At 44.0% G+C, this 26,481-nt stretch overlaps 1 protein-coding gene and 1 long non-coding RNA gene across 7 annotated transcripts in view; one reads left to right on the top strand and one right to left on the bottom strand.

The window, feature by feature from the left end:
* Positions 1 to 2,309: 2,309 nt before the first annotated feature.
* The window catches only part of cabin1 (calcineurin binding protein 1), a 570,396-nt gene continuing 546,224 nt past the window's right edge, over positions 2,310 to 26,481 (bottom strand). For all 6 annotated transcript variants that reach the window (XM_069933017.1, XM_069933018.1, XM_069933016.1 and 3 more), the window contains 2 exons: positions 18,591 to 18,808; positions 2,310 to 7,370 (listed from right to left, as the gene is read on the bottom strand). In XM_069933017.1, the coding sequence (XP_069789118.1) occupies positions 7,224 to 7,370; positions 18,591 to 18,808 (365 nt within the window). In that variant the 3' untranslated portion in view covers positions 2,310 to 7,223. The remainder of the gene's footprint in view (positions 7,371 to 18,590; positions 18,809 to 26,481) is intronic.
* Positions 10,512 to 24,465, top strand: LOC138761235 (uncharacterized). The gene is made up of 3 exons (XR_011356206.1): positions 10,512 to 10,857; positions 16,907 to 17,173; positions 24,374 to 24,465. It is a non-coding gene; the product is annotated as an uncharacterized lncRNA (long non-coding RNA).

A 26,481-nucleotide genomic window follows, 5' to 3' on the forward strand; every position in this document is an offset into this window, starting at 1 on the left:
CCCAGTGTTATCTGCCAGCAATATTTTCTGTCCCCTCTTTACCCTCCCAGTGTGTGCCAAGTCTGACGACCTGATCTTCAAACACTCACCTTCCTCAGAGACTGAAGACTGTGCTGGGGCATTGGAGATGGAGGCAGAACTTCATCTTTGCTGGTGTGGGTTCTCGTCCGTCACTGCTGGGTCTGTCCACAAGGATCCTGATGCTCCAGGCTCTCAACTTGCGAATTTGGAGTGAAGGGTTTCCTGCTCTTTTAGTGATGAGTGACTCATAGAACATTACAGCACACAATGTTGTGCCGATCTATAAACGTTCTCCTCATCAACCTAACACTTCCCTCGCTCACAGCCCATAATCCTCCATTGTTCTTACATCTACAGTTGCTATCTATCTGAAAGTCTTCTAAATAGAGTATTGTACTATAGTACAGGCCCTTCGGCCCATGCTGTTATGCCGACCTATGTAAATCTACACCACCACAATCTAATCCTCTTCCACACGCCCATAACTCTCTATTTTTCTTACATCTATGTGTCTATCCAAGAGCCTTTTGAATGTCCTTATTGTACCAGCCTCCACCAGCACCCCCAGCAAAGCATTCCAGGGACCCACCACTCTGTGTAAAAAAAAAACATACCCTTGACATCTCCCCTCAACTTTCCTTCCCTCTGGAATCATCAAACCCAGGGAAAAGGGGCTAATCTTTTAACCTTGGTTAAGGTCCACCCTAACCAAGCTCTTCATAATCCTATATACCTCTATTGTCGCTTCTCATTCTTTGTCGCTCCAAAGGGAAAAGTCCAAGCTTGCGCTGGACTCGGAGTGCCAATGAGCCAAAAATTGGCCTGGCCCATCCCTCAATCCACCCCTCCCCCAGAATTAGCCTTCCCCTGGGGTACTGTTGCTTGGTTCAGCTCCTGTTGAAAGACTAGATCATGGATTAACAAAGCTCATTATGTTTGGACCCAAGTTTGGAGTCATCTACAGATGAGACAGAATTAGCCATGGGCTGAGAGTGAGGAACAAAGCGTTAGGGTGCAGGGAGATACAAAAGATTAATTGTTGTGCGAACCCCCACAGTAACTGTATTTTAGGCTTGAAATATAACTGCATTTTACGCTGGCGGGGGGGGAGGGGTTGCAACAAGACTTTAAAAAATACAGGGTTCCTTGGGTGTAAGTATCAAACACCACGGAACCAGGCCCACAGACCCAGCTTGTCCATACCGAACAACGTGTCCTCCTACTTTAGTCCTACTTCATTGCATTAGGCCCTCACCCCTTCAATCCCCTCCCATCCATGGATTTCTTTAAGTTAGTGGTTTCCAACCCTTTTCTTTCCACTCACACACCAATTTAAGTAATCCCTATGCCATCGGTGCTCTGTGATTAGTAAGGGATTGCTTAAGATGGTATGTGAGTTGGAGAGGAAGGTTGAAAATCACTGCTCCAGACCCAATTGTTAATGAAATATTTTGCTTGAGAAAAATTGTCAGTGGCCCATTTCCTTTGGAGTTATGAAACCGTGCACATAACGAGTCAATGAGGCATGATTAAAACAGTGGTTTTCAAACGTTTTCTTCCCACCCACATACCACCTCAAGCAATCCCTTACTAATCACAGAGAACCTATGGCATAGGGAATACTTAAAGTGGTATGTGAGTGGAAAGAAAAAGGTTGAGAACCACTGCTCTAAGTGTTTCTTGAAGGAAGCTAACATAGCTGCCTCCACTACTTTGGCAGCTCACTCCATGCACCCACCAGCCTCTGCATGAAGAACTGTCCCACAAACCCCCCCCCACTTCTCAAACCCATCCCTCTCATCTTGTAGTTATGCTGCTTCAGTTAGATTTTCCAACTCTGGGCTACAAATAGTTAGTAGAGGGGAAATGTGCAAGCTAAGTTTTCCTTTTTGATGAGGAGCAGTTGGTGCCCTAGAAAGGTGGTTTTAAGCAGATACAATGGTAAGGTTTGAGAGGAATTTAAGCAAGGATGATGGGATTAGTTTAAATGGGCATCATAGTCAACACAGATATAATGGGCCAAAGGGCCTGTTCCTGTACTGTCCTGTTCTTTGTCCTACCAAGTGTGATCAGTAACAAGATTATATTTCATTCCCAATGGAACCTGCGATGTAAAACATCAAAGACAAGGGTCACAGATGGGAGTGAAAGGAGATGCAGGAATCTACTGGAGGAACTGCAAGGGTCAGAGAGAAAGAAAGGCTGGCATGTCGGGTCAGATCCTGAAACGATGGGAAAGCCCTCGGCTTCACTGGCTGGTAGCGAATGGAAGCAAAGAGACAAATGGGTCAGATGGAACCCCCTCCCTCACAGACAGAGGGGTTGTGGTTTATTGACAGCTGCCTTCAGCTCATAGTATTTCACATGCAACATATTTTCTGATTGTACACAAAACTTGAACTGGAATAGCTTTACATTTAAATCATGGCATATATATATAAAAAAGCAGAGATCATTCCTGCAGAAGAACATTGAACAGTTAAGCCCTAACACTTTTAATAGTTGTTTTGCTGCAAAGCGATGACATGGTTTAAAAACACTCCCTGTAAAAATGTATGTTCACACTCAAGAGGCAGAATCCCTTAGAAAAAGTACAATATATAAAAAAACATTCCACGCTGCCGCTGGTAACCCTATTGTGTATTTTACATTGTTCCAAGATATTCAAATACAAATGACCCCTCTACCATATACCTTGAATCAATTGTCTCGAAAAGTCAGATTACTGCTTGTACTTTGGCCACTCTTGCCCCTTTAACAATGGAAGAGTGTATGGGCAGAACTTGCGCAGAGAATGCCCCCCTCAGGATCCCGTAGCCTTTCACTGATGTCATTGTGCTGTACAATCCATTCCAGCTGGGTCTGGTGACAGGAGGTCTCCCCTCTCAGAGAAGGCAGCTCTTCGGTGAGCAGCATTCTGAATGGTTTCCATCAAAGGTGGTGGTTATATTCCCACTTCTGGGACAACAGCTGAGCACTTGATTCCCTGAGCCGGTGGCGTATTAAGTTCTGGGACACCAGTGTGCACGATTCAGTCTGCAAAACCAAAGCTGTTGAGCTGCAAATTAGGTTCAACTACTGTCACGAAAAAATAGTGTAAAGCAACCCTCCTATGGCACCTTACAGAACAATATTTTCTTCAGTTATTTGTTGAGTGGAGCTTCTTCCTCCAGAGTTCCCCTCGTGAAGCAACCGAATTGTTTATCAAAATGACCCCAATATCGGGTCTCTGTACCATTTACGAGTTTATCCATTTCTCCCTTCTATCTGTACACAGGCTGTGACTTCTTCTACTCCCATTCCACATGGCATCAGGTGGGTCTGAATCCCCAGCTGCCAAGGCCAGACAATTGAGCATTCCTGTCCTAACCCCACTTCTTCCTTTGTTACTCCTTCAAAACTGCCTTTCCAGAAGCCATTTGTCATTCTTAGATGGTTAACCTTTAGATATTTTATGAGGAAGTTGCTGAAGACATTTTAGATTGCATGTGCAATATAAATGCAGGTTCTCATGTCTTGTGGCAAAGCTCACTTGGGGAACTCACCATCATTGTGGGTGACTGCTAAAAAATGCAAGAGAGGACCCCAGGGCAAAACACTCACTGCATTGACAGGGCAACCAGATTCAATTTTTGGCACATAATGGAGTGAAACACAAAAGTCTACAGATGCTGTGATTGTAGTCAAAACAGATGCTGGAGGAACTCAGCCAGTCTCACAGCTTCCACAGGAAGATATACCCTTTCCTTGAGGAAGGGCTCAGGTCCAAAATGTCAATACTATATCTTTACCTCCTTTGGCACATAATGGGAAAGGTTGGGGTTGGGCGGGGGGGGGGGGGGGGGGGAGAGAGGGAGAGAGAGAGAGAGAGAGATAGAGAGAGAGAATATGTGTGCATATGCTATCTCTCATTCATCTTACACAGTTGTCCAGTCACAGAACTATTTACTACCAATTCATCATTGCTTTCCACATTCAGCTAATATTTAAAAAGAATTTGAAAATTTAATGTTAATTTCAAAACAATCTAATTATTATAAATTATGAAATGGCCGCTAAATAAAGATCTGTCTGAACCACTGCTAATTCTGTGCCCAAAAGCCTCTTGGGGAATAATCATAATAAATCATTGCAAGCTTTCACAGCTCTTCATGATGAATGGCAGCTCTCACTGGTACATCTGTGGATATATACTGCAGGTCCATGTTATGTTGTGGACCTGATAACACCCTCCACTTCATGCAAAACACTTAATAATGAACCAATTCAGCCCACAATGGTCTCAAGTGCACTGTGAAGAGGCCCAAAGCTACAGTCAGAAGAATTATACCCTCTGGGAAGAAATAGCTCCAGCACTAATTGCTCTGTTTATACTGCAAGATCCTCCTTGGGTAATGCCAGTATCCGCTCAGTACTGCATAAGTTGGCAGCAGATTTAGTGGATGCCAGAACCTGCCAATCTCCAGAAATCAATGATGCATTTACATCAGTCTGGTACATGCCTTACACAAATGGCAAATTGTTTTTTCTCCACCTGTTATTCTTGGAAATATTCAAAGGATTTGCATATTTAACTCGCTGGTTAAGTGGTATGGGCTCATAACCGGTTTTCAATACTGAGATAATGCAATACCTGGACCACAAAGGGGCAATTTTAACTTAATGCAGTACATTCTGCTCAGACATTCAGAAGAAAGTTTTTTTTCTTACTTTCTCTTCCATTCATCTGATCTCTTCAATCTGACTGTTCTCTCGATTTTTTCCACAAAAGCTGTTTGGAATTCAATTAACTCCCTTCTCAGACATCGCTGTGCCTTTCTCCCATTTCTGGTCAAGGAGGCAAGATGAATTGCCAGATATTCTGTTCTCCAAACCATGCCGTTAACAGCTTCTGCCAAGTTGTGCAGTACAGGTTTTCCCCAACATATGTCTGAGTTCCTTTCTGACTGACCAGTCGTTTCTCGAAATGGACGCAAGTCAGATATATGGTAGCTCCGCTTGTAGTCTCCATGCTGATCCCACCACCCCACGCTCTCCCAACAGCCCGCTGTACCTGCATAGCATTCTTTTATCCTGAGAATTGACTGACGTACACAATGCCGGGATATTGTCTGACAGTCACTATTGTATTTACGCAGCCGTTACCACTGGTGGACGAACGGCCAAGCATAATTTTTATATTTACGTATATTTTTTCTTCACTTTTAAAAATTTATACAGTACTTTTTTTTGGTCATAAGTTGGGGAGAGGCTGTAATTTAGAAATGACTTAATGAAAGCTGGAAAACATCCAACAACTCCATTACGGCAAGACCTGACCCAGAACATTTGGAGTTAGACTGAGTGAAGGTGGGAGTTAATAACATACACTGTCAGCTAGTCTCAGATATATCAGACTGTAGTAATATTTTACTGCTTGACACAATGTGAGTATGCTATCAGTTCCACAAACTAGATGTTTTTATTGGCCTGGTGTCGACAATGGCTGTAATATTAGTGTCTGACGACTCACCAGGAGGTTGAATCAACACACAAAGTTCTGGACAAACTCATCAGGTCATCCGTGGAAGGTAATAGACTGTCGACGTTTCAGGTTAAACCCTTCACCAGGAATAGCAGGAAACAGGTAGATGCTCGAATAAGAGGGGAAGTGGAAGGGGGAGAAGCATGGGCTGGTAGGTAGATATAGGGGGGAGGGGGCGAAGAACCTTGGAGGTGATAGGAGGAAGTGGAAGGGGTGAGGAAGATGTGCTTTGATAGGAGGAAGGGAAGGAGTGGGCAGCTGCAGGAAAGTGTGGGTGAGTAAGTAGAGGCAAGTAGAGAGGGTGGGGAGGAGAAAGGAAGAGGATGAATGGGGCTCGTGATAGGGAAGCGGGGAGGGGTGGTGTTGGTAGAGTAAACAAGGGGAGAGGAGATTTACTGGGAATTAATTGGAAATATCAATGTATGCTAAAGATTGCTGATCTCCACAGATCAGCACCTCGTGTGTTGGTCCATTTTCCGAGCAGGCTGCGTGACTGGATATGGGTGGAGTCATTTTGAGCTGACTGCCCATCCTTCTACTGGGCCTTGGGTTGAGACAGACATGATTAGGATTCTGCTTTGTTTTAAGATGGATGCCCTATGTGAACATTTTCATTCTGATGAGGTGCCTCCTCCTACACTCTCCTCCTCTGATCTGACGTGGGCTTGCATGGTCCAATGGCCATTCAACAGTGAGAGATACCAGCAAAGAAACTTGCTTGAGTCAGACAATTACTGCACAGGTGCCAACCTTTGTCCTCCAGCATCTCTCAGTAACCATCTCGATGTACTGGACTCCTGGTTCTAGAATTGGCTTCACTGAGCTCGAAGATATACAGTCAGTTCCCTGCATCTAAAATATTGACTAAAAACATGCAAAGGAAACTAACATCAATGATTCAAAAAGGTGCAAGGTAGAAAGAAATTCCCCTCTCCTGATTAGATTGACATAATACTTCACTGAGAATGCATGGAGGGAAGTTAAATGTATGATCTTATTGAATCAAGTCACGACAGGGAGACATTGGCAAAATCTACAGAACAATCAATCCATTCTAAACAGTGCCACCCACATTTACTTATTTCAAGGCCATCTCTGAGGATGGCTGGAATTCCAGCAGAAACAAGAGCCGGGAAAGCTGGAAGGAGCTTAAGTAGCTTCTTGACCCATCATATTTTCACCATTCTCAATCCTTCCCTTGTGATCGCAGAGGCATTTCCTCTGCGTGGTACACAGCAACTGCAAAAGGATGTTCTTGCTTCACATTTTCTGCCCAGTAATCGAGCTGGAAACTCGGTTGAGGTGGGGGGGGGGGGGTGGGGAGGGGAGGGAAGAGGCCATGCTTTCTGGGACAGAGAAGGGACCATGTTTAAAATCGCGGAGTCTCAATCCTGAACGCTGAACAAAAACATTTCTCTTACAGAGGCAGCCCTTGGAGTCAGAAACAAGGTACCCAGCGAGGCTCAGAAACTTAGCTGCTCCTGTTGCCACAGTGCCCTTAATATTTACAACATCTATTGCTGACAAGAGAATGCTACAATCTCATCAATCATCTTCATACAAATTACCACATAATCCTGTCTCCTGTAGAAAATTGTACTGCCATTTATTTTTACAACAGCATTTGTGGGTCCTCATCACTTGTGTGCCCAGGGCTGCAGTGTGACACTCCACCCACTCATATGTCCATGTAGTCATCTTCCTCATCATCAGTGTCACTCTCCAATGAAGACTCTTGGCTCGACGTCTCCAGAATTTCCAGTGCTGGCTGCCGTAGAGCCTCCTTCTTCACATTGGCAGCACTCTGGGAGGACAGAATGGCAGTCTGTTGGAGAAAGAGGAGAGGAACCTTTAGCCCAATGGCACTGGAGACCTAATCATAGGGTCATTTTGCAAAACCAAACTTAACAAACACATTTGTGGAGAGATCTACCGGGACCAATGCCTGAAGAGGGCGCACAAATTCAGTGAACCGGTGCGGACTCGAAAGGCCAACATGGCCTGTTTCCGCTCCGTAAATGGTTATATGTCTATGTAGGAGTCAACATTTAGGATCTAGAATTGTTACGTTCAAGTTCAAATTTATTATCACATACAATCCTGAGATTCTTTTTTCCTGCAGGCCAAGCAGGAAACTGTAACTGTACTCAAGAAAAAGATAGGAATACAAAAGAAGAATTGTAAAGAAAAAAATGTAAACAAATTGACTGTGCAAATACAGTTAAAATATTCAGTAATAAATAATGTCCAATGTAAGAGTCCTTAAATGAGTCTCTGATTGAGTTTGTTATTTGGAGTCTGATGGTGAGGGATAACAACTGTTCCTGAACCTGGTGGTACGAGTCTTGTGGCCCCTCTGATAGCAGTAGCGAGCACAGAGCATGTCTTGGGTGGTGTAGATCCTTGATGATTATTGCTGCTCTCCAATGGCAGCATTCCACATAGATGTTCTCGATGGTGGGGATTTGGCTGTGAAACACTGGGCTGTGTCTATACCTCTTGGAAGGATTTCCGCTCAGCAGTACTGGTACCTCCATACCAGACTGTGATGCAGCCAGCCAGCACACTTTCCACAACACGTTAAAGTTTCTGATGATATACTAAATGTCTGCAAACTCTGGAGGAAGTCGAGATGTTGACGTGTTTCTTCACAATGACATTAGTACTTTGGGTCAAGGAAAGGTCTTCCGATATAGTGACTCCTTGGAATTTACATTTGCTCACCCTCTCCACTCTGATCCCCTAATTATCACTGGATTCAATACCAGAGTCCCCAGCAAACTCCTCCCCAACCAGGATCTTGGCCTCAGCACTGCCCTCTGCAACTGGATCCTGTCTAACACACCACAATCAGTGATGATGGGGAACATCTCCTCCACCATCACAATCAACCCACTGCTCCTCAAGAACGTGTACTCAATCCCCTACTATACTCCCTCTGCACCCAAGACTGTACAGATAAATACCGTTCAAACTCCATCTTTAAATTCACTGACACCACAGTTGAAGACCGAGTATCAAATAATGACAAGACAAAATACAGAAAGGACATTGAGGGTCTAGTGGCACAGTAACAAAAAAATTACTCTCTGACAACATCAATAAGACAAGGGAGCTGATCAGAGTCTTCAGGAAAGAGGGTGGAGCCTACAACCCTGAAGAAGAGACAGTGGATGGCTTAAAGTTCTTAGGAATAAACATCTCTAATGACCTGGCCTTGATCAGCCACATTAATACAATGGCCAAGAAAGTGCATCAATGCCTCTACTTTCTTAGAAGACTAAGGAAGTTTGCCATGTTCCCCTTGTCCCTCAAGTCCTAGGCAATGAGCCTGGGTAGGTGACAGACCTCTTGGTGGCTGCGCATTTCAGAGAGAGTAACCACAACACTATGGCCTTTAGCAGAGTCATTGATTGGGAATATGAATGGATGAAATGGGAAATTTTACAATTTATTTGAATTAGAGAAGGCTTAATTATGATAGTATTGGGCAGGAACTTGGGAGAGTAAAATCAAATTTTGTTAAAGAAATGCAGAGCAGAAATGCGGAAGATGTTTAAAAAAGATCAAGTGCTGGAACTCCTTAAATTCATCAGGTTACTATGGGAGGTGAGGGAAGAGATTGCTAGGGCATTGGCGATATTCTTTGTATCTGCTTTGGCTACAGGAGGATTGGAGGATGGCAAATGTAATTCCCTTATTCAAGAAAGGTAATAGGAAGACTCCTGGGAATTATAGCTTATTGAATCTTATGCCAGTGGTAGGATAAGATTCATGAGCATTTGGAAAAGGAAAGTCTTATTAAAGATAGAATGGTTTTGTGTGGGGCAGGTCAAGTCTCATGAGCCTAATTAATGAGGTGACAAAAGAAATTGATGAAGGTAAGGCGATGAATGTGAATTTAGTAAGGCTTTTGACAAGACTTCCCATAATAGGCTCATCCAGAATGTCATGAGGCATGGGATCCATGGAAACTTGGCTACGTGGATTCAAAATGGGCTTGCCTGCAAAAAGCAGAGGTTATTGGAGGATGGAACATATCCTGCCTGGAGGTCAATGCCTAGTGGTGTATGAAGGGATCTGTTCTGAGACCCCCGCTCTTCGTGATTTTTTATAAATGACTTGGATGAAAAAGGGGAGGGGTGGGAGAGTAATTTTGCAGATGACATGAAGGTTGGATATGCTGTGAAAAGTACAGAGAGTTGCCATAGGTTATAGCAGGATATAGACAGGATGCAGAGTTGGATGGAGAAGTGGCAGATGGAGTTCAATCTGGAAAAGTGTGAAGAGATGCTTTGGAAGGTCAAAGGTGAAAACAGAGTATTCAAGTTTAAATTTATTGTCATATTAATAAAATGGTGTTGTATTACATGAAATTTATTTTTTGCCTGTTGCAAGGCAGATAGATTCACCACTGGCAGGAATTGTCAAAGCACCTTTGGTGCCCAGCTCCAGTCATCTGCTTCCCCAGAGTCTGCAGCCCCTCATGGCTGCTGCCGATTAATAGGCACCACCATCTTGGGTGCAGATCCGCGGTCACAGGATTTCAATTAAAATCACTGACAGCTCCCTCAACTGGCCGTTCAAAGCCCGCTTGGAGCTGACAACAATTGACTGGGCAGCTTGACCCTACGGGAGTGCTACATCTCTGCACCCTGTGGGCCCGCACCGGTGGTAGCATTGCTGTTACAGAGGCTCCATCAGCGCCACCATCTTGAAATGTGGTTAATAGCAGGATTCTTAACAGTGTGAAGGAACAGAGAAATCTCGTGGTCTCGGTTCATAGATCCTTCAAAGTTACTGTGCAAATTGACTGGGTGATTAAGAAGGCGTATGTTCAAGAGCATTGCAGCATTATAAAACTCAGTTTAGACCACACACTTTGGATATTGCATTCAGTTCTGGTTGCCTCATTACAGAAAGGATGTAGATCAAGGGTGGCCAACATTTTAATTTTTAATTTAGACCTACAGCACGATAACAGGCCATTTTGGCCCACGAGTCCGTGCTGCCCAATTAATCTACACCCCCAATATGTACTCGTGCACCAAAATAGCCTGTTACCATGCTGTATATCTAAACTAAAAATTAAAAGGTTAGCCACCCCTGGTATAGATGTTTTAGAGAGGAAATTTCTCAGGATATTGGCTAAATTGGAGAAGTACCTTATGAAGAAAGGTTGAGCGAGCTAGGGCTTTTCTCTTTGGAGCAACAGGAAATGAGAGATGTATGAGATTATGAGAGGCATAGATAGGTGGACAGCCAGCACCTTGTTCCAGGGTGGAAATGGCCTTTACTAGACATCTGTTCAGGTGAGTAGAAGAATGTTTAGGGGAGATGTCAGAGGTGGTTTTTATCCCCCACAGAGAGAGCAGTGAGTGCCTGGAATGCATCACCAGGAGTGGTGGTGGTGGTGGTGGTTGGTACAATGGGGACAGTGAAAACATTTTTAGGAAGGCACATGGTTGCAAACAAATGGGGTGGAAGGGTTTAATTGAAGCTGATATAGGTTTATATAGGTCAGCACAACATTGTGAGCTGAAGGGGCTGTAATGTTTTATGTCCATGCCTACTAACAATGGCATAAGTGGGTCCCAGAAAGGGGTACAGTAGGTGGGGAGAGAGATCACGTGCAGAAAATAGGTCTGCCAAGTGGGAAGAGCAGAGAGACAGGAGGGGGAGCTCGAGAGGGAAGGCAGACTTAATTGTATTTACTTCAATGCAAGGAGCCTCAAAGATCAAAGGGATGGATCGAAAGCTCAGACCAGCACAAGGGAGTAAAATATTGTTACAATCATAGAAACATGGGAACATAGAGTGTATGAGTGTGAGATCAGGAAAAATTAAATTATTGTGGAGTTGGTTACACAGATCAGCACAATATTGTGGTTTGTATTGTGCAAAAATGTTCTATGTTCTATAGCAGGAGGAGGGTTCTGTGGCAGAGGGAGGGACAGGGGTTGGCAGCTCAAAGCTCCAGGGGATAGAAGTTTTACACAAGACACAGGCATGAAAGGTGGGGGTTGAAAGAGGTGTCTTAGTGGAAGGAGCTTAGATGAGGTGGAATTTGTAAATTGCATCCAGGAATTTTTTAAAAGCAGCATGTAGAGAGGTGGCTGAATTTGATATTGGGCAACGAGGACAGACAAATGAATGAAGTGTCTGTGAGGGAACCTTTTTGCAATAGTGACCAGAGTTGGTAAACTTCAAGGTAGTCATGGAGAAAGATAAAGCTGGTCCTCCAGGTTCAGGCCCAAAACTGGGGGAAGGCATACTTCAGTCAAGTGAGACAGGACCTTGGGGAGGTTGACTGGGAGCAACTGCTGAAGGGAAAATGATCTGCGATCAGTGGGAGGAGTTGAGAATCGAGACAGTCAGGGTTCAGAGACAGCATGTCCCTGTAAAGGAAAGAGACAAAGGTATTAAGCATGTTGGGAATGCTGGTTTAGAATCAGAATCAGGTTTATTGTCATGAACATGTCACAAAACTTGATGCTTTGCAACAGCAGTATTGTGCATTACAGGTGCAAAACTGATACGATTACAGTTCCGTAAACACAGTATTTAAAAATAAACAAATAGTGCAAAAGAAGAGAAAAAAGTGAGGTAGTGTCTATGGTTCATTGTCTGTTCAGATATCTGATAGTGGAGAGGAAGAAGCTATTTTTATAACATTGGGTGTGCGTCTTCAGACTCCAGTACCTCCTTCCTGATGGTAGCATTGAGAAGAAGGCATGGCTTGGATGGTGAGGGTCCTTGAGGCTGCTTTTTTGAGATGCCACCTCTTGTAGATGCCCTTAATGAAGTGAAGACTAAAGCCCATGATGGTGCTGGCTAAGTTTACAACCCTCTGCAGCCTTTTTCTGACCTGTGCATTGGCACCTAAGTACCAGACAGTGATGCAACCAGTCAGAATGCTCTCCACAGTACACTTGTGGAAATTTGCAATAGTCTTTGGTGACATACCAAATCTCCTTAAACGCCTAACAATGTCCTTTACAAAGGACATTGATGGTATGATCAGGCATGAAAAAGAAGGAAGCGTTTGTCAAGCACAACCAATCAATATCACATCAGTGTTTTGAAGTTTATGGGATATCGGCAAGTACTTAAGAAAATTAAGAGGGCAAAAAGAGGCCATGAAATTACTTTGTAAGTAGGAAAATGAAGAACTCGAGAAGGAGGGTGGAGAGTAAGGGGAGCGGGAACACAGATATTCCAGAAAGGAGGAAACATGAAGGTAGATAAATCTCCTGGGTTTGATGGTATCTTTCCCAGGATGCAATGGGAAGTAAGGGAGGAGTTTGTTCGGGCTCTGATAGTGACTTTTGCATCTTCATTAGTCAACAGGTGACGTATTAGAAGACTGGAGGATGGCAAATGTTGTCCCCTTATTCAAAAATGGATAATGCAGGAAACCATATGCCAGTAAGCCTTACATCAGTAGTATGGAAATTATTAATTCCAAGGGACAGGATTTATGTTCACTTGGAAAGGCAGGAACTAATTAGATGTCGAACACAAAAATGCTGGAGAAACTCAGCACGTCATGCAACATCTATAGGAAGTAAAGTGTAATCAATGTATGGGGCCTGGGCCCTTTGTCAAGGTATGAGCAAAAAAATGCAGGCAACTGAATCATTAAAAGGGGAGGGGAGAAGGGGAGGAGAGCAGAGAGGAAGGGGCACGGGGAGGAGCACAGGTTAACCAGGTAAAGTCAAGAAAATAAAGCAGCCTGAGCTCTGGCCACCGTGCCATGACAAACCCACAAAGCCCAGATATATGTTTCACATCCTGTTGTAAATGTCTTCAATATCGTGTGTGACTGTGGTTAGTTAAGTGTTAAATGTTGAAAGTCTGGAGGGAGGGGGACTGAAAAAGCTTGAACTCTGCAGAAAATTTTGTATAGAATTGATAACTGTAAACTGTAGTCAATGCTGATATTGATAATATTGACACTGATAATATTGATAACTGTTTGAGTTCCAGTTTGGAAAATCATAAATGTTCAAAAAAAAGTCTAAGGTGGATGCACATGGGAGAGAAGAGAAAAAAGCTGAGAGGCAATATGAGGAGGTTAGCTCTCTGAATGTAGAGGGAAGGGAAGGGCATGGAGAGCAGGTAAAAAGGAGAGAGGGGGAAAGGGTTGGACCCTTTCACCTGTATGATCTCTTCCCTGTTAGTCTGTGCTCCTCCCTTTGGCCTTTCCTCTCTCTTCTCTCTGCATCCCCTCAACCATTGGTGGCACAGTTTGTGTAGAGGTTAGCGCAACATCTTTACAGCGCCAGCAATCAGGACCCGACCTGGATTTGAATCCTGTGCTGTTTGTAAGGAGCTTGTACATTCTCCCAGTGTCTGTGTAGGTTTTCTCGGGGGCTCCAGTTTCCTCCCATCTTTCAAAAATGCACTGGGGTGTAGGTTAATGGGATGTAAATTGGGAGGCATGGACTCGTAGGGCTGAATTGGCCTGTTACAGTGCTGTATGTCTAAACTTGATTTTAAAAAATTATTCAGGCGTCTGCTTGTTTTTTGCTCATACATTGGTGAAGGGCTCAGGCCCAAAACGTTGGTTACCCTTTACTTCCTATAGATGCTGCGTGACCTGCTAAGTTTCTCCAGCACCTATGTGTATTGCACTGCACCCCCAGCATCTGCAAACTTTCCTGTTTAGTTAATTAGCTGATTGTTTTTGTGCAGGGAAAATTCTATCTCATCTATCTGATTGAGTTTTTTCAGGAGATAACAAAAAAAATTGATGAACACGGTGTTTTTGATGTGGTTTCTGTTGACTTTAGGAAGTCTATTGACACTGAATGTAAAGCACATGGGATCTGAGGAGAGTTGGCAAACTGGATCCAAAATGGACTGGGTGATAATTGATGTGAGTAATGATGGAGGATTGCTTTTCTGACTGAGTCTCTAACAGTGGTGTATTGCACGGATCAATTTTGGGTCCTTTGTTATAAAGAATTTGGATATATGTCACATATATATTACAAAAATTGGTAGTGCATATGGAGAGACATGATGAGCTGGAAAATAGGGCGGAATCTTAGCAAATGGAACTTAATCCAGACAAGTGTGATATAATGACTTTTGGGATGTCAAATGCTGGCAGGACATCCAGAGTAAATTGTAGCGATCTTAGGAGCATCGATGTAGAGCGAGCCCTTGGGGTGCAAGTTTGTAACACTCTGAAAGTGGCATCATGGGTTGATAGGGTGGTGAGGAAGGCATTATTGGCACTTCCTCTTCTCTGGGTCTGCATCCTGCAACCACATGGCATTGTGAGAATGTGTTCACTGGAATGGACACTGCAAGGACAGTGGAAGAGCAAGGCTCCTTCCACACAATCCCAAGGATTTTCAGTTCAGGTACAGGTACAGCATTAGTTGGGTATAGATTGATTGCCTTTATACTGATCCACTGACAAATCCCAGCAGGGAGCCCCTAATGCCTGTGATATTTTTCCATTTAGTAAGCATGCTTTGTATGAAATTGCCAATTTAGTCCCACTTAGTGGCAAATTAATACAAGTTCCCATGACCACAAGGAATGGGACTCCAGCAGTTGATATTAGATTTGACCCTTAAAGGCAGTCATATTCTTCTAACGATCTAAATGTAATTAGGATGTTCTGTTTTGCACACTTTAAAGTCGGCATTAGTGCATTTAAAAATGTTTCTGCAATGTGTTTGTCTAAACCTTACCTGGAGTTATGGGAAGAATCCAATTTCATTTTTAATTGAGAAATCAGCTGCATATTGCTTGCAGATGTATTACATTTATATTATGGTAAGAATTGGTATACAGGGCGGCACAATTAACGCAACCCTATCACAGTGCCAGCAACCTGGGTTCAAATCCAACCATGTCTATAAGGAGTTTGTCTGTTCCCCTTGTGATATGTGTGGGCTTTCCTCAGAAGCTCTGGTTTTCTCCCTCTCTCCAAAACATACAGGGTTGGTTGTTGATTGGTTGTAATTGAGGAGCATGGGTTTCAATGGCCAGAGTTAGCTTCTACCATGTTGTAAATAAATTTTAAAAAATTGCTGAACCCACCAATTAAAGAAGGGGAAAAATTAAACTAAGCACTGAGTGACTAGACCACACATGTCAAACTCTGGCCCCCGGGCCAAATTTGGCCCGTGATATAATTATATTTGGCCCGCAAGATCATATTAAATATATATTAGAGTTGGCCCGCTGGCCGCCGCGCCAGTATAGCGCATGCACACTGAAGGTGAAAATGAAGATGCCGGAGGTGTGGAGGGATCTCAGAGTCCCGAATCCCGGGGATCGGAGCGCTGCACTCAGCCCGCCCGGCTCCCGGACACACAGACGCGGCTGGAGTTGGGGACCATCCTCGCTGGGTCTGCGCTTCAGCGTCCGAACGTCTCGTTGGCGATGCCTTCCCCCTTGCTCCGTGCGCGGCGGACCCTGCCTCCCGCTCCTTTTGTTGGAGATGAGCCTGACGCCGTGAGATGGCAGTTTAATCCCTCTCCAACCATGGGAGGGGGGTGGGAGCAACGTGCTCTTCGCAGCCAATTCCTCCACCGCCCCGGACGCCAGCGTTTCAACGGGGGGTTCGGGTGCCTTCGTCAGGCGACCGACCTGTTGGTCCAAGACAAGGGGAGAGCGTACAAACTCCACACAGACAGCACCTGAACTCGGGTGAACGTGGAGCTGCGACCCCACATTCCACATCAGGACTGTGTGTAAGATTGGGAGCAGTGAGACGGAAGCTTATTTTGTTCCTGTGATTTAAGCCTTTCTTGGGGTGGGGGGGGTCCTTCTCTGACCACTTGCCTAACAATTAACCTAATCAGATGTGGAGTTACCACAATACAACAGTTCTCAACCTTTTTCTTTCCACTCGCGTCCCTGTGCCATTGGTGCTCTGTGATTAGTAAGGGATTGCTTAAGGTGGTCTGTGGGTGGGAAGAAAAAGTTTGAAGACCACTGCTTTAATCATCCCTCATTGACTTGTCATGTGCACGGTTTCAGAACGCTAAAGGAAATGGGCCAATGACAATTTTTCTCAAGCAAAATATTTCAGTAACAATTGGGTCAAGAGCAGTGATTCTCACCCTTTCCTTTCCACTCACATCCCACCTTAAGCAATCCCTTACTAATTACAGAGTTCCGATGGCATAGGGCACACATGTCAAACTCTGGCCCGCGGGCCAAATTTAGCCCGCGATATAATTATATTTGGCCCGCAAGATCATTTCAAAAATGTATTAGAGGTGGCCCGTTGGCCGCCGCGCCAGTATAGCGCATGCACAGTAATACAACAAATCCCAGAATGCATTGGCGTCAGCCTGCTAATCACCCCCACCTCCTCTGTTTATGTCGCAGGGTCTCACCGTGGACTCTGGTTTTGGGGCCTGGCCGGTGTCAGGGGAAGCCAAGGCCGCTTCCCAGCGCCCGGAACCGGAGGCCTCGGGCCTGACCTCGCCAGGACCGTTGCCCACTCCCCCTCCCTGCCGCAGGCCGACCCGCGATTTACGGTGACGGGGCCGCTGATCCGCCGAGATGCCGCCCTGCAGCGAGAGCCGATGCCCACGCACTGTCGTTGTCCAACCCGATCGCCTGCAAACCCCGCCCTCCCGCATACAGGCCTGAGTAAGTATTATGAACTTTAATCTCAGGATAAAACGATCTTTCAATCGTTTCATGTCACAGTGATAAATATATTCCTGGTTAAAAATGGTCCTGCACCTGGATACAAGCTCATTAGGCATAAAACTTGAAAAGTGTGTAAATCAAAGGATATCTGTACCAATGGAAAAAGGGCATGGCAAATAACCCTGCTAGAGTTCATGCCCACAATCAGTCACCCATTTGATTGTTTCAGGAATCATGTTATTCTCCCACATTCTCAATAGCCCTCAGATTTTACTATTCGACAGCACACTAGCAACATTTGACAAATCCTCCATAGACAAATATTATTTATTGAATATTTTATTTCTCATTTGTTAATGCTTCTGGAAAGAGTTTATCCAAAACTATTATTAAACATTTATTTTAATAAGAAAAAGTTTAACATTACATATGTTGAAAGAAGAGAAAATATGCAGATGTTGTTGAAAATTTTTAATAAATATTTAGTTCGGCCCTCGACTTAGTCCAAGTTTTAAATTTTGGCCCTCCGTGAATTTGAGTTTGACACCCCTGGACTAGACCAATTGATTTAACTGCATTTGTGAAAACCACTAAGTTTTAATCTCTCTAAAAGCCTATGAAAAACAGAAAAAAACCCACATTAGGTGATGTGATCATGATTTTTGTTGGCATTACTATGTTTGATGTTGAGAGATGTGTATTATCAAACTGGACAATCTTAGCCCCGAGTGCTATTTAAACCCAGCTCATTGGTGTAAATGAAAATCAGTCCTAAGGGGAATGTATGCTTTAAAATATTGACTGGAAGAGAAAAGCTAGCTGCATTCCTTTTTCTCTGTAATCAGCCAGAGCTGATAATGGCCTCCTTATTTGGTAAGGTAGTAAAAGACTATCAATCCTTGGGAAAGGGATACGACCCTGATTAACAAATCCCAAGAGGATTCAAAGGAATATGTGCTTATATGGAGCAGTATGTTCAGGAGACCTAGGCATACAAAGGTATAAAAAATGACTTGTAAGCCATGAGGAGTCTCTCTTGGATTAAGACTAGCTGCTCGTGGCTGTTACTTGCTGTAACAGAGTTTTCACACCTTGCAAAGTGATTTTAAAAATCTGTTTGTGCCACTGTATTCATGTTTGTTTTCAAGCAACCAGTTACACTTTAACATTATTTGATGACCTCTCATCATTCAATAAGTATCATTTGCTACCCAAAATCTTGTGTAATTTTGAAAGCCCTCTACAAAGCCTTTTCCAGAACATTGGGCACGACATCCTAAATCATACACATCAAGTTGATGCCGAGCTGTGTGAGGAACTGACTCCAGTCACTTGAACACTTGGCACAGTTGACAACGGGAGCTAAAATGCGGTATAAAAATAACAATTCAAGGCAGCATGAATATTAACTTACCTTTAATTTTTGCTTGGTTTCCTCAGACACACTGCCTTTTGGTGACAGGAGGGTAGGGGTAGGTGGTGTGACTGTTATCTCTGGTGGAAACTTTGCCACCGATGATGGGATGAAGAGTTTTGGCATGTTTGGAGGGACACGTGACTTTATACGACTGCCATCTCCTTTGCAGGATTGGGGTGCTGAGGTGGTAGAGGACTCACTTACAGAGCTGGAAGCTGCAGAGAAATAACATAGGAACACAAGGTGAATTACAGCAGTCAAGTATCAGTGGTTTTGAAAATGAATCTGGGTCAAATGCCTCCCTAAAATGGGGAGATTTGAATTTAATTCATACATACTATCAAGTCTTCTATGTCAATTAAAATTCCACAAAGAACTAATCCTTTAACATTAAGAAACATCTTTTACATCTTTCGAATCCCTTGACAAATACATTGCAACTTGTATGGTAAAACTCCCGGTATCTAGCACCAGTGGGGTTTGGTAGATGCCGGATAAGTGAATTTGCCAGTCGCTTGAGATGGCGTGTTGCATGAATGATGAAGTGACCACTAGAGGCACCAGGTTAAAACTTTTGTATTTTTTACCTATTTATTTTCCATGATTTCTTTGCCGGTTGTTTCAATTCCAGATAATGGGAATTTTAGTGTAATTTGATTGTGACCATCATTTACAGTGTTCTCAATAATGTTTGGGACAAAGATACTTTTTTCCTTTATTTGCCTCTGTGCTCCATAGTTTTAAATTTGTAATCAAACAATTCTCATGTGATTAAAGTGCACATTCCAGATTTTTTCAAGGTTATTTGTATACATTTTGGTTTGACCATGAAGAAATTACAGCACTTTTTATACATAGTCCCCCCCATTTCAGGGCACCATAATGTTTGGGACATTTGGCTTCACAGGTGTTTATGAGTACTCAGGTATGTTTAATTGCTTCATTGGTGCAGGCATCAGAGAGCTGGGCTTGCTTCTAAGCTTTTGATCACCTTTTGAGACTGTAGTTGCCATTTTTCAACATAAGGACCAGAGTTGTGCAAATGTAAGTCAAAGAAGCCATTATGAGGCTGAAAAACAAGAATAAAACGGTAAGAGACACCACCCAAACCTTAGGATTACCAAAATCAATGGTTTGAAACATCATTAAGAAGAAAGAGTGTATTGATGAGATCAGTAATTGCAAAGGGACTTGGAGGCCAAGGAAAACCTCCACCTCTGATGACAGAAGAGTTCTCATCATAATGAAGAAAAGTCCCCAAACAGCTGTCTTACAGATCAAACACACTCTTCAGGAGGCAGATGTGGATGTGTCAATGACTATTGTCCACAGTAGGCTTCATGAACAGAAATATAGAGGCTACACAGCCAGATGCAAACCATTAGTTAACCACAGAAACCAAATGGCCAGATTAGTTTGCCAAGAAGTATTTAAAAGATCCAGCAGAATTCTGGAAAAAGGTCTGTGTACAGATGAGATCAAGATTAACCTGTATTAGAGTGATGGCAAGAGCAAAGTGTAGAGACATAAAGGAACAGCCAAAGATCTAAAGCAGACCACCTCATCAGTGAAAATGGTGGTGGGGGTGTTATGACCTGGGCATGTACGGCTGCCACAGGTACTGGTCACTTATCTTCATTGATGATGTAACTGCTGATGGCAGAAACAAAATGATTCTGAGGTGTATAGAAACATCGTATGTACTCAAGATCAAGCAAATGCTAAAGCAACAAAGGTGTTTTTAAAAGTTAAAATTTGGAAAATTCTTGAATGGCCAACTCAGTCACTCGATCTAAATCTAAATGAGTATGCATTCCATTATGGTGAAAAGAAAACTTAAGGGGACAAGCCCCTGAAACAAGCAGGAGCTGAAAAGGTTGGCCTGCACCAACAGGGGCGAGCCGTAAACCAGCTCAGCTGATGAAGCTTGCAAGTCATCTTTTGGAGCGGTCCGTATCCCCAGCGTCACCCAGGATAACACATCCAGCCATTGCGGTCCTGTGAATCATGCACGAGGGCCTGTTTCAGGACTGTGGAAACACTTCACTAGACCGTTGGACTGTGGATGGTAGGCCGTGGTGCAATGGAGTTGGGTGCCGCAGAGGTGTGACAAGGTGGCCCACAGTTACGAAGTAAACTGTGCACCTCTGTTAGAGGTAATATGCTCTGGTACTCCAAAATGTCCCACCCAGGTAGATAGGAAAGTCCTGGCGCAAATTTCGGTTATTATATCGACCATGGGTGCAGCTACTGACCAGCGAATGAATTGATTGACCATGGTGAGGATGTATCTGTGGCCGTGTGATACGGGCAAAGGTCCAACAATATCAACGTGTATGTGTTGGAATCTCTGGGTGGTCAGGGGAAAGTCCTGCATCGGGCTCTTGGTGTGTTTGTGGACCATGGCCGTTTGTTGGCACATCATCTAGCTGTACGGGGATTTTGTGGTAGCCTTTTACGAGGTCTACTTTGAAAAAGAGCAGTTTCCCATGTAGGTTTACGGTGAAGTCCTGAATGTGTGGTATCGGGTACTGTCTCTGGTAGTCGCCGCATGGACGTCAACCCACGCTTGCTTTAGGATCCGTATGTAGGGGAGATGACCATGGGCTGTTGGAATCCCTGATGATGGCCAGCTCCTCCAGGGTTTTAAATTTAGCTTGTTGTAGATGGTCGGAGGGGAAGTCTCCTCACCTTGGCGTGGATGGATGGTCCCTCTGTTATCACATAATGCTGGATGTTGTGTGGCGGGGTGTTCAAATCAAAATCCAGTATGAGGATTTCAGGAAATTCAGTTAGGACTTTCACAAATTTGTCTGTAGCTAGAGTTTGTATGCGCAAGGCTGGCTGCATACTAGGCAAGAGTGGGCATGACTGGAAAGTGGGGGCATGGACTAACCGGCGGCTGTGCTCATCAACCAGTAGGTTATTTGGCCCTCAGGAAATCCAGCCCTAGGATCAGTTGGCGTACGGCTGCGATAGTGAAATCCCACTGGTAAGCTGAGTCTCCCAGTAACAAACTGACTGACCTGGTGCCATAGCTGGGTATAGACGTTCCATTTGCCGTGAGTAGGTTGAATTGTGTTTCCCGTTCAAAGGCATTCGGCAGGATGTTGCGTTTAGCTCCCATGTCAACCAAAGATCTTCGTCTGGAGATCTGGTTGACGGCGCAGAAGAAGCCTGTGTATTCACCAACCTCTGCAGCTGGTGTTGCCATTTCCTTGGTTGTCGGCCAAGTAGGTACATGGTGGGACACAACGGCAAGCATTCCAGCCCTACCTTATGTGGTAGAAATACTTCCCATCTCGTTGCTGCCCTTTGGGTCTCCCTACCTGTCTGGGGATGTGGGCGGTTGCCGAGGTGGACAAGGTAGTCACTCTGTTGGTTGTGGCTACCTGTTGGACTGTCCCAGAGGTCTTAGGAACCCTGTATAGTCCGTCTGTCTCAGCTGCTACCATGAAGGTCAGAAAAATCTGTGTCGGACAGGAACAAGGTAATATCATCGGGGAGGCGCTGTACAAAGGCGGCTTTGAACATCAGGTACTTGGAGTGTCTGTCAGCTAGCACTAGCATTTCAGTCATTGGCTCGGAGGGGGACCTGTACCCAAGTTCATCAAGGTTGAAGAGGTGTGTCCCTTTTTTCAGCTCAGTCATGGAGAAAGTTTGTAGGAGGTGGGTCTTGAATGCCTCGAATTGACCTTCTGCTGGAGGGTCGCTCAGGAACAGTTCGACTTTAGTGGCTAACTCCTTGTCTAGCAATGCGATGACATACCAAAACATTGTAGCTTCACTGGTAATATTGCAGAAGTGGAATTGTGCCTCCGCTTCAATGAACCACACACATGGACTATGTGGCCAGAACGCTGGCAACTTAATGGCAACAGCACTCAGAGATGGTTCATCTGCCATTGTGTAGGGTTCAGAGACACCTGAGCCATTAGGGTCACCAACGTGGCGCCTTAAGGACAGAGCTACAAGGAAAACATCTGACTCAAGTTGAGATCAGCAAAAAACTGCTTTAATCAGTTTTACAGGTAACTTTTATGTCACATCCGGTTTGGCTGTCCCAAACACGGAAGTGACATCATGACACTTCCAACGTATTCCCCAGCCTGCTGACTTCATCCCCGAGATGAAGGGCGTCCAGCGCCATTTTAGCGCGGACCCCTGGAACGTGTGGATGGCCAGAATCATGGGAGCTATTCGAGCTTGAAGTCCCGCCCCTTGGCTGCCACTATAGTGCCCTGCAATAAGGGTACAATGTATAAATCCTGTAATTTCTACATGGTCAAACCAAAATCTGGAATGGGCACTTTAATCACACGTGAATTGTTTGATTACAAATTTAAAACTGTGGAGCATAGAGGCAAATAAAGAAACTTTATGGAAGGCATTGTATGTAAAAAGCCACTACTGATTAGTATGGAAATTCCCTATAAAGCATTACAGGGAATATCAGCTTGACTATAACATGGGGAATGTAAAGCCTTTACAGAACACAAGAAATATTGTGTATAGTGACAGTCCCAAAATACATCATATTAAATACTAACCTGTCACTGCAGAAATTTCTAGTTCCATTCACATTATATGCAATAACTAAAAAGTGTGTATTTCAGGTTATTGTGCACATAGCAGGAAATGGGAGATCTTGTTCATACTTTCCAGAAATCATAGCTCCCTGTGGAAGACACAGAACTACAGTCCCTGTGTATATTATAACAAATAACAGGCTCTGAACATATCACAAGGAATGCTGCATTAGATGTGTATCACACAGAATACCAGATCTTTGTCCATATGTAAATTATAGATTAATTAGTCTCTTTATACCTTAAGTGAATATATGCCCTGAACACATAACAATTAAGGGATATAATTGGCTTGTTCATTGTGGAAAGCAGCCTCCTTGTTCACATTATGAGAAACACATATTTTATGGAGCAGTAATTTTACAGGGGCATTCACCATTTGTTAAATGCAGGGAGCGAGTGATTGGAAATAGCAGCATTTGCTGATATACCTTGAAGTGTTCTTTTCATACTCTTACTGTTTGTAACCCTTTGCTGTTCTTTCAATCACTCGTTCACCAGTTTTGATGCCAACACAGTATGCCTTTTTACTTTAGTTTTGTCTTTTAATAAGTCATGTTGGACTTCTGTTTTCACTTCTTGTCATATCTTAAATATGATCTAAGGAGAGCTGTTTTGCAAGGAAGCATTGGTAGTCACTGCCCAGCTGCCATTGTTGGACCAAGGCTGGGATGAGGTTGAGAGCCAAAGTAGTCCTAATGACACCCAAACAGAGCATCAGTCAGGTTACCCATGCCCAATTCAGGAGAAACAAGTGGCACTGTTCCTATCATTCATCTGTTCAGGAATCTGGAGAAAGGTCAGTAAGAGCTTCAATAAACTGAAGTTCAGGAAGAACAAAGAAATGCTGTACTCCTCCCCCTGCCTTTTCGTTCCTTCTCCCCAGCCCTTCAGGCACGACCTGCTTTTTACTCATACTTGAAGAAGGGCTCAGGCCTGAAACATCTTTATATATCTTTACTTCCTATGGACAGTGCGAGACCTGCTGAGTTTCTCTAGCTTTTCTGTGTTTTTACTAATATTTTTCTGTGTTTTTTACTAATATGACAGCAGCTTTTGTGATTCACTTTAAAGTTGGCTTTGAATATGAACAATTGTTTTAGCCTGTCAATTACCTGATAATGTTTGGAAGTTTTTTTGATTAACTTTAATGTTAATTATGATTGATTTTCAAATACATTTATTTTTCAGGAGTTAAAATGAAAATCTGCATGCTGCGAAGAACCTGTGTCTGCTTTAGGAAACTAACAGAAGCCACCAAGATGCAAAACTGATCCATACTTTCTGGTGGACATCAGCATCAATAATAAATTGTTGCATCAAATATTACTGCACCATGTTTTCTTCCTCAGGATAATGGCTTCTTCCTTATGTTTTTCAAATCAGTGGCCTATCAACAAAAGGCCATTTTGCAGTTTGTACTTTGGAACCTTCGCTTTGCTACACTTGGGCTTTGAACAGCAAAATGATTATATGCAACATTTACACTCTGCTTCGTTAATTTAAATACTTTTGGGGTTTGGTAGGCAATTAATTTTACCACACCAACTTGCATCAGCATTTAAAAACACATCAATTAAAGTATATAAGATAAAAAGAACATTCAGGTGGTTCAGAATCAGTGACTTCAAAACTTGTAACAGAATTCACCAGCAAGTTGTTGCCCCATTCAATAATCTCTCCCAGTGAATGATTAATGCTTCAGCTATCAAAGGTGATCAGCTTCAGAGTGGAGAGGTGATGTGTTTTGTCATTTTAGCCTTGATTCTGATTTGTTTAAAATAATCCAAATAGACGGTTTTCAATGATGAGAAAGGATGGGTGGCACAATTAGCATAGCAGTTCACACAACGCTATTATACAGGTACACAATCCTTTATCCGGACATCTAAAATCCGGAAAGCTCCAAAGACAGGCATTTTTTTCCTGGTGCTGGTACAGCGGAGGGAAAGAGAGAGAGAGAGACGGCAGCATGACTAGGGTGGGTGAGGGGGGAGAGAGACGGCAGCACGACTCGGGTGGGCAGGGGTTGGGGGAGAGACGGCAGCGCGACTTGGGTGGATGAGGTGGGAGAGAGACGGCAGTGTGACTCGGGCGGTGGGGGGGAGGGAGACGGCAACACGACTTGGGTGGGAGGGGAGGGAGACGGCAACATGACTCGGGTGGGAGGGGAGGGAGACGGCAACATGACTCGGGTGGGCGGGGAGAGAGAGACGGCAGCACGACTCGGGTGGGCGGGGGGGCAGGAGAGAGACGGCAGGAGCGTGACTCTGGTGGGCGAATGGAGAGAGAGAGAGTCGGCAGCGTGACTCGGGTGGGGGGAGAGAGATGCCAGCGCGACTGGAAGGGGTGAATATGGCAGCACAATTTGGATAGGCTTAAATCTGGGCAACTGGCTTTTGTTCTGAAATCCAGAAAAATCCAAAATTCGGAACACAAGGGTTCCGGATAAAGGATTGTATACCTGTAGCACCAATGATCTGGGCTCGAATCCGCTACTGTTTAAAAGGAGCTTGTATGCTCTTCCAGTGTCTGCGTGGGTTTGCTCCTGTTTCCTTCCAGTTCCAAAGATGTACAGATTTAATGGGTTAACTGGGCACATGGGTGTAATTGAGCGATGCAGGCTTGTGAGCCAGAAGGGCATATTACTGTGCTCTACCTCTAAACAAAAGGGCATTTTATGCTAAACGTGGTGAATTTGGCACTGATGCGAAGATTTACAAAATTAGCCAAAAGTACAGTAGAACTAGCACATCTGTGGTTTGCTAAAATGGGTCCTGTTTCATTCCAGGGAGGACCTCACCAACTCTAGCAGTGACAACAAAAGATTGTCAGCCTTGAAAGGCACATTCCCACAACAGCCAGACTACAGCAACCCAGACTGTGACTGCCATGCAGCAGAGAGAGGCACGCTGCTTTAGAGGCCACAGACCTCTTGATTTAGTGTAAGATTCCCAGGAATCCTTTAAGCCTGTGCTACTGAAATGAATCAGTTTATTACCAAAACCCCTGTGTTCTCCAGCACATTGATTTGCCAGTTACTCACTAAGCAGACCAATGGATAGTATCATTAGTGTGTCTACAGTCAAAGCACAATAAAGAATCTGGAAACACTGTAGCAACTACTTAGTAAAGCATAATTGAGTTTAATGCTTTAGTGTTTTGAGAGCTTGTCCCTGGAGCAAGACATTTGGCAAGACTGTTCAGTTTTTTGAAGTTACTACATTTCCTTTCAGTTGGTGCACCATTTGATTCCATTGCAGGAGTGGGGGGGGGGGGGTAAGGGTTAACAGTGATGG

The sequence above is a fragment of the Narcine bancroftii genome, chromosome 4 (genome assembly GCF_036971445.1).
Source record: "Narcine bancroftii isolate sNarBan1 chromosome 4, sNarBan1.hap1, whole genome shotgun sequence".
In the NCBI taxonomy this organism is placed as follows: Eukaryota; Metazoa; Chordata; class Chondrichthyes; order Torpediniformes; family Narcinidae; genus Narcine; species Narcine bancroftii.